The sequence below is a fragment of the Capsicum annuum genome, chromosome 3 (assembly GCF_002878395.1).
Source record: "Capsicum annuum cultivar UCD-10X-F1 chromosome 3, UCD10Xv1.1, whole genome shotgun sequence".
Taxonomy (NCBI): domain Eukaryota; kingdom Viridiplantae; phylum Streptophyta; class Magnoliopsida; order Solanales; family Solanaceae; genus Capsicum; species Capsicum annuum.
The window spans coordinates 268,205,847-268,214,543 of NC_061113.1; the positions used below are offsets into that span (position 1 = coordinate 268,205,847).

The 8,697-nt window shown below is 36.3% G+C and overlaps 1 protein-coding gene across 7 annotated transcripts in view; it reads left to right on the forward strand.

Moving 5' to 3' along the window:
- The first annotated feature begins 358 nt into the window (after nucleotides 1-358).
- LOC107861741 (mini-ribonuclease 3) overlaps nucleotides 359-8,697 on the forward strand; it is an 11,099-nt gene continuing 2,760 nt past the window's right edge. For 2 of the 7 annotated variants that reach the window (XR_007054001.1, XM_047410165.1), the window contains exons 1-7: nucleotides 534-871; nucleotides 1,208-1,329; nucleotides 3,561-3,650; nucleotides 4,357-4,409; nucleotides 5,472-5,574; nucleotides 5,793-5,898; nucleotides 7,038-7,105. Coding sequence is in view for 4 of the 7 variants with exons in the window: in XM_047410165.1 (XP_047266121.1) it covers nucleotides 664-871; nucleotides 1,208-1,329; nucleotides 3,561-3,650; nucleotides 4,357-4,409; nucleotides 5,472-5,574; nucleotides 5,793-5,898; nucleotides 7,038-7,105 (750 nt within the window). In the remaining 3 variants the exon portion in view is untranslated. Of the gene's footprint in view, nucleotides 872-1,207; nucleotides 1,330-3,560; nucleotides 3,651-4,356; nucleotides 4,410-5,471; nucleotides 5,575-5,792; nucleotides 5,899-7,037; nucleotides 7,106-8,697 lie in introns of all 7 variants that reach the window. The other 5 variants (XM_047410166.1, XM_016707093.2, XM_047410167.1 and 2 more) reach the window with 5 other exon arrangements.

The following is an 8,697-nucleotide window of genomic DNA, read 5'->3' on the forward strand; positions in this document are numbered from 1 at the left end:
CAATATACGAACTGGTGAATCTTGAGGCTGACATAGAACATGATCAAACTATCTCAAGCAATCTTCTCAGGTTTTATCATCCATGTATGTTAGTTACGTCTTCTAGGAGATATAGTCATTTTTGATCTTATATAATTGTACTTTCATGAAAAGAACCAAATATATATACAACTCTTAACTTACATGAATATGTTAACTAATAACTTCAACAAACTACCATTAATTTTTATTTGGCCTTCCACATCAACCATGCATCAAAAATTCAACCTAAGTCAAACTATCTATTCAGCATTTGAACCCTATAGTCAATATCAGTAACACTCGAGTGTCGATACTCAGAATCTCAATTATGAAAAAATATAAATCATATAACGAAAAAAAAAGAAAAGAGTATAATGATCCTTCACAACTTTTTTTTTTTTACCTTTCCCATCCCGATCCTTCAATGTAACTGGCATTAAAATAAAAAAAAGAAACTAAAAAATAGAGCAAACTGTAACTTGAATAAGTTAGGGGGAATATTTTCGCAATTTGAACAAGTAACAGGGGTATTTCCTATAATTAACCCTAAGAAGCACTCTATTTCCAAAACGGGCAAAAAAATACCGCTACAATTATCTGTTCCCGCGAAGAGTCGCTGAAGTAATAGTAGTAAATTCAGCAATGGCGATTCTTCTTCCTTTGTTTTCCATATCCCTCAATGTACAAGCTTCTTCAATTGACACAGTTCAAAGACTTCCGTACAATCCTCACCGTACAACTCCCAAAAAACCACAAAAACCTGATTCGCTATCACCCATTTCAACTATCTCCTTGTCCCCTATTTCGGTTTCGGACCTGCTCAAACGTGAAATTTCTAAGTCTTCGGAAGGTAATAAACGACTAATTGCTGTTATCTTATTTGCAGTGTAATTTAATTTGGAAAAAATGGATTAAGTAGAAATTGATCCATATTCCATAGTCATTTAAATAATTCAACACTGAACCAAGTGCACCATTTAGTCTTTGTGTAGCATAGGTATTAGCAGATAGTATTGTACCATTTTTTTTTTAAATATATATATATATATATATATATATATATAATGTCTAATTTTGTAAGGAGAGCAAGGGTTTGCCTGCCTAATTTTTAACTTATAAATTTCCTCCAATTATATACATGTTGATGATTGGATTTTGCTTATGTTATGTTTTGTTGTGGAAATAGTGAAATCGGAAGGAACATATATGGGGTACGACGTATGGCTACCAAGTGCACCCAAAGTTGAGAAGCCTCGGTCTGTGTTTAATGCAGCCTCGCTGGCTTACATTGGAGACTGTATCTTTGAGGTTTGACTCTATATATATGTGTGTGTGTGAAAGACATTTATTTTGGGAAGTTTCTTGAAATATTATTCAAGTGATACTCATCATTGCATCAACGAGAATTGTTGATGGCATTTTTTTAGATTGATATAGAGGAGAGAAGTTTGAGTCATACTGTCATGTGAGGGGTCCGGTAGTTAAAATGGGTCACTCATGTTAGAAGTTATGTTTACCTGATTAGCAACCGCCTCCAAACTGGTAAACTTAAGTGAGATAGTAGCATGCAATATCTGGAGGGCTCTAATCCCCTATCCCAACTAACTCTAATAAACAAAACTTGCCTCAATCCAAGGTAAGTTTGGGTGAGCTATATGAATTCTCATTGACGATAAGTTTATTCAGACCAATAATATACAAAATCTCCTAACTCTAGTACTTGTTTTCCCTTTCTAATCTTCCATTTTGAGTAGTAGATATTTTTTTCCCTTTTGGAGTCATACAGTTTACCCTCCCCAGATTCAACTTAGTGGGAATACACTGGGTATGTTGTTGCTGTTGTTGGAGTCATACAGTTAGGGGTGGAAACTTAGGGATTGTCCTACTTTTAATGACAGGAAAGGATAGGGATCCTCTCCATTGACTGCATTCGAGCTTTGGAATACTGCAATGAAGAGTCCTAAAACTGACACATGCTACTAGCAATCCCTAATGCGGGCAGGGGTTGAAGTACACTACTATTGTCTTGGTTTAGTTTTGGTGCATATATAAATAGTCCAAGCCTTTCCTTTTGTAGATAGCATGTACATTATTGCAAAGCCCAATGCCAAAATGCTCTATATCCCAAATAATATGCCTGACAATCGTAGTTTGCTTTTTGTTGTCCAAAAGGAGTTCTTGCTTACTTTTTCTATAAAGAAAACAAATAAAAGTGAAATACTTGCTTTCTTGAAGAGAATAACATTCAGAAGATAAGATGTCTAGCAAATACTGCTTAAAGATACTGACAATCTTCTTTAAAAAAAAATTCTAACACATAAAGTAAATTGCAAATTAATTTTGAACTAACACTTGAACGCTATATAGATTTCTGTTAAAAGTTGAAATTATTCTCTCACTATCGGCTAATCATTTACCTCACCTCTTCTTGGTGACCACAGTCCACAATTATCTTTTTTCCCTTCTAGTTTCTAAACTTTTCTCCCGCATTCTCATGGTTGACAACTATGGTTGAAAAAAAAAATTAAGCATCAAAGCTAATGAAGCAAAGGCAGGAGGAGGGGGGGGGGGGGGGTTACAAGTTGAGTTTATTTCCAGCTGTAATAATCAAAGTGCAAATTATCTCTTGGGGGAAGAGCTGAAGGTTGCAACTACGGTGAGCCATATTTCTTTTGTGCTGTTTCTTGTTTTCCTTTAGTTTTGGCTGCACTGGTCTTTGGTATAGTAAAAAAGACAGTGAAACTTTTTTCCTCTTAAAATATTGTTTGGCATTTGGTGGAGAGGTTGATACAAGTGTTATTCAGGAAATGGAAATTATTTTTAGAACAATGAGCTGAATAACTTGTTAAGGTAAATCTTAGATGGGGAAAAAGTGCATTTCCTTTGGTATTAGTAATGATTTGAACCTATTTATAGGTTATATTTACGTTTTGTCTTTTTTATAAGGTAAATTCCTGCAGTATATGGGAATCAAAATTCTGCCGTTGAGGAATATTCGGTCTTCCTAGTGTTTAGATAATTAAACTTCTACTATTGCTGTAATATCCGAGCCTGCTAACTTTATATGAGAGGAACTATTACTTTTAGAAAGCCGGCAAGCTTGGACCATGGCAACATGTAAGCTTCTAAACTCTACCAGCTGTTTAGGGTGGATTCCGAGTTCTCCATGGGATCAATAATTACAAGTTTTAGCCTTATGTAGGAAGCAGATGAGCATGTAAAAATACTATATTTCCTTTTGTATTCTCAGTGCGTTGTGACATCTTTTAGGACACCTTTCACCTCTATGTTGGATGTAGATAAGCATGTGTAAATTGGTATTTATATTTCTGTTTCCAGAGAATCACTTGCATCAGTGGTGGTTACTACTCCATTATCTTTACTGAAAATGTTAGATGATTAGTTTCTATTGGGAACAAATTATCTTTTACCAGACTTGTAGTAGTTATGTAAAAGCTGTGATATCAAAATTGAAGAGTCAATCCAGATGCAACTTAGAAAGTGTTTATCTAACCTTGTTTCACCTTTTGACTGTGCAGCTATATGCGAGGAGGCATTTTTTGTTCCCACCATTGAGCATCGAAGAGTACAATGATCGAGTCATGGCAGTAGTGCGTTGCGAGGCACAGGTATGTCTATCTCACAAATATAAGGACATCTAAAGATTCATTCTACTGATATATGCTTCCCATGATTTTCTTATATGATGTCTCCCTCAAGGGATAAATCTATTTTTATAGTACTTAATGTCTCCATAAGAGACAAATATGTTTTAGGAACATTGTGCTAATCCTTTTGTATCCTCTTTATGGATTTATAATGGCATCAAGACTTTGGAGTCTTGGCTCCTTTTCCCCCACCAAAACAAAAGGCATTGGAGATGGTTGTACTGCGGGATATGGAGATCTTCCATCACTAGTTACATGCTTTGAGATGTTAAAAATGAAATAAAGATGCCAGGGATAATTTTACTGTATAAGATGTTAAAGCTTTTGTATTTGCTTGCATGGCGACTGGGTATACATGCTTTGAGATGTGAAGAATTCACCCTTTCAGCTTCACACTTGTTTTAAGATAACCCCCTTTATCTCGATTAGCGAGGTTTCTATTTGAGAAACTGTTCTTTCTAATAGCCATCTGAAAAGGTGTTAAATACAAGAATGTAATAATCAGTCAATCCCACCCCCAGATATTCCTTTGAAACACTTCCTAGGACTTGAACCTTGGAGTTCTTCGTGTTGTGTGATGATACTTGGTTGAATATGTATGGTACTTCTCTTTTTAATGTCAACTTCTTCTTAAGGTGGAACCATTGTGGTTTTGTGCACATTGCAGGATGCTATGTTGCAGAAACTTATGAACGAGAACATTTTGTCAGAAGAGGAAAGGTAGATATATTGCATTTGAGCTGGTTTCTTTCCTTTTGGATATTCATCTGTTATTTTCATGTGAATGAATCCTCATCTTAAGAATTTGCAGGTATCTCAAGTTTTGTTGTGTTAACAGATTTATAATATACTCCCTCCGTCCCATTTTATGTGGCATACTTTGACTTGGCACGACATTTAAGAAAAAAAGGAATACTTTTGAAACTTGTGGTTCAAAATAATTCTTGAATATTTGTGTGGTTGTGAATCATTTCATTAAGGGTAAAATAGAAATTTTAAAGGTAAATTTTTTCCAATTATAATAAGATGACATTCTTGTTGGGACGGACTAAAAAAGAAAGTATCTCACATAAATGAGAGGAGGGAGTAATAAATAGAGTGCAAGTTGATCAAGACACCACCATCGTTAAAACAAAGTTCGCAAATAGAGCAACTTTTTCCTTCTTCAAACAAGCTCAAGTTAGCTTTTTCATATATTCAGTAGATATAATTACAAATATCCATGAAGTTAATGCTTTATATATTCCTATCTTGTTTAAAGTCGAGCCTTCATCAGCATTGACACTTCTCATCTCAACTATTTGATGGTTTACAGCTGTTTTGAAAATTAGTTAGTGCCGAATAGATGATAAACATGGGCTACATGAGCGATTTCTTGTTTAAGCTGGATCAGTAGTGCTGGTTCTTTTAATACAATCCAACTCTTGGAGGAGGGTTATTATATTAATGTCGCAAAGCCATAAATTAGCTGATTGACAAATTGAACAAAGCAAAAAAAGTCTTTTATTGGTAAACATCATAAATATGTTTGGCAAATTTATGGCTTACTTCTATTCTCAGCCGAGTTCAGCATTCCTTTTTTCTATTTTGACCTAATAGGAGTGCTTTCTTAATCTATTCAACAATTGTTCAATAGCTTCTTACATTACATTAATTCATAAATCTATGTGATACCATTACATGATACCCATTAAACTTCAAAAGAAGTATTACTTGTAAAGAAAATAAAACCTCCTCTTTACCATGTGATTTTGACCATGTGTATGTTTTTCCATGTTAAAGGGGTGTGCTTCGTTGGGGGAAAAATGTTGGTTCAGGCAAAACAAAGACGAAGAAGCGTGCTGGTGTGGCTGTTTACAACAGAGCGTCTTCACTTGAAACACTTGTCAGTTTCTTCAACCATCTGTTCACAATAGTGAATTAACTGTTTTAACTGTGCTTCATCTGCCGACTTCCATGTGCTGTTTATTAACGCATGCCCATCATTTTTCTCTCTCTTTTTGGGTATGTCAGAAGCTGATGAAATGTTTTTAGGAGGTGCAATCTTCAGTGTACATATGAGTTTCTTCACTTAAAAATTAAATTTTGTTTTCTCTCTTGTAGGTTGGTTATCTCTACCTTACAAACGTGCAAAGGCTTGAAGAAATCATGCTGAAGTTGGGCTTCCACATAGGTAACTCCACACTGCCAATTGTGGAGAGAATAGATGGTAATCTGTTTCCTTGGCTCTAAAATTTTAGTGCTGGCAGTTAAAACCCATTTTCTGTCACCCGCCTAGACCACCTATATTTATGCATGGGTTTCTGAGTTGAGCCCATATTTAACCCCTGATAAACTTGGTTCTGTCAGTTTGTATCATGACGAAAGGGGTTCTGCGCTGTGGGTCGTTGAGTTAGAGTTTTGGTATTATGTTCGATAGACTCTGCTTCAGAAAAAAATCCTCTACTGTTTTGGTAGTCACTTTGGCATGTTATTTGTTTTTTTTTTTTCCGAATCAGACTTTATGAATCTCAGGGCATTAAGATGCAAAGTGGGAAAAATATAAAACTGATTCTACCTGAGAATTTTGATTGGCACTTTTCCCCATTTTTGTCTTGCTTCTCTGTTTAATTTCTGCAAGCGACCAGCAGTTGCAACAGTGATTCTCGTGCTGGAACAGTTTAGACAGTCTTAAAATCACATCCTTTTGTCACGAGATCCGCCACATCTCAGGCCTGGTGCCATTGTCTTGCTTGAGTTCGTTCGTAGCACATGGAAACCGGTTCTGAAGTGAGATACATTTGTTGATTTCGAAATTATGGTCATTTATTGAGAATACTACCTTACATACTCAGAAATGAAAGTTGTTTTCCTTCGGCGTTCTCTTATTTGTTCTTTTTCTCGCTGTGTGAAAACATATTGGCTCTTCTTGGTCCTCAAATTTCCTTATAACCACTCTTCAAAATTAGCAGTATCAATCACTGTGCCATAAATCTCTAGGAATTCTTCATTTTCCTCTCTCTCTCTCTCTTATTGAGAATACTACCTTACATACTCAGAAATGAAAGTTATTTTCCTTCGTCGTTCTCTTATTTGTTCTTTTTCTCCCTATGTGCGAAAACATATTGGCTCTTTTTGGTCCTCAAATTTCCTTTTAACCACTCTTCAATATTAGCAGAGTATCAATCACTGTGCCATAAATCTCTAGGAATTCTTCATTTTCCTCTCTCTCTCTCTCTCTCATGCAGTTATTTATACTTGTATTTTTCTTAAAGAAGATATTCAAGTCAAGTCATTGGGAAATGAGATAGGACTTAGATATAGCTGATCCATATTTGATAGTAATGACTTCTTTGCTTCTTACGGCAGGTCTGGAAGACGCGAATTACGGCAGAAGAGTAGGGCCAGATTGGGTCGCTAGTGTAGGGAATTACTTGGTGGGGTTTTTTTTTATTTTTTATTCCCGTTATGATTCCGTATTCAGTGTTCCATGCTTATTACGAATCCGTGTGCTTTCCTCTGCTTTCCTCTGTTTTATATTCCTTATGGGTGCCGTATTTATGTTATGTCATCTGCTTCTGTGCTTTACTATGTGTTTGTGTGATATCTTGTGCCTTGAGCCGGGGGTCTTTCGGAAACAGCCTTTCTACTTCATCAGAGGTAGAGGTATGGACTGCATACATCTTACCCCCCCCAGACCCCACTAAGTGGGAATACACTGGGTTTGTTGTTGTTGTTGTTGTTGTTGACTTCTTTGCTTCTTAAGTCTTGGCTCCTTTTGAGTTAACCATACGGAACGATTCACTAACATTCGGTTTGTCCATAATCAGGAGGCGATTAGTTCTCACACAGGGCTTGCCTAGTGTTGTTTACCTCTCTTGAGTGGTTTGCGAGCTATTACACTGGAGCGGGGTTTACCTTGTGCGTACTTAAAGGGTAGCGACTGCGGGTCCCTTGTAAAAATAAAAAGGAATCACATGCTTATGTCGTTATCTAAGATAGTTGGTGAAGTTCAAACTTTACAGCCAACACTTGAATGTCCTGCACCTCATTTATTGGGTGTATGTACTCCTGGTGAGATTGATGCTTAGCAAACATTTCTGATCTTAAAAACACTCCAGAAGCAGAATAATTTCAATCAAGAATCAAAACGATACCCGATGGATCAGATCTTATCCTTTTGATATCATACGTAGCTAAGAGTTGAATCTTATGCGATGTGATAGATGAATGACATATAACTAAAGACCATTATAAGAAGATTCAAAAGATTGAGTGTCCGGCGACCAGCAGATGCTTTGTCACTTTAGCAGGAAAAAGTAGGGGTGGGCATGATATGGTGTATACTGAATTACCATACCAAATTGAAATTTTTGATTCTGTGGTTTGGGTATTATGGTATTTGGTATGGTATATGATATACATTTTAAATTTTTTTGGTATATGGTGTGGTATTCGGTATTTATAAATGACATACCAAAATACCGAATGCCATACCGGAGTATATAGTTGCATAAATAATATTAACAAATATACAACTTAGTATTAGTATAAAAATGTTATGACGTTGAAACTTTGGCTACTCTATCTTGATTGTAATGTCTTTTTTTGTGTAATTGACTAACAAAGAGTTGTTTGTACTTCTTTTTTAATATTTACAATACAATTGAGATGTGCTTTTGAAAGTCAAAGTAATAAACTATGGTCACTGATTACCATACCGCAAATATCGAAACCGAACATCAAAATACCGAGCCGGTGCACTAATGCTCCCGCTATGCGCAGGGTCCGGGGAAGGGCTCGATTAGAAGGAGCTATAGTACGCAACCTTATCTTGCATCTCAGCCAGAGTCTGTTTTCGAGGCTTTAACCCATGACCTCGTGGTGGTCATATGGCAACAACTTTACTAATTACTCCATGCCAACAACTTTGTCACTTTAGCAGATACAGCATCAATCGTCCTCAATTCCTCATCTTCCCACCAAACACCAATGAGAGCTAGAAGGGGGGGGGGGGGGGGGGGGGGGG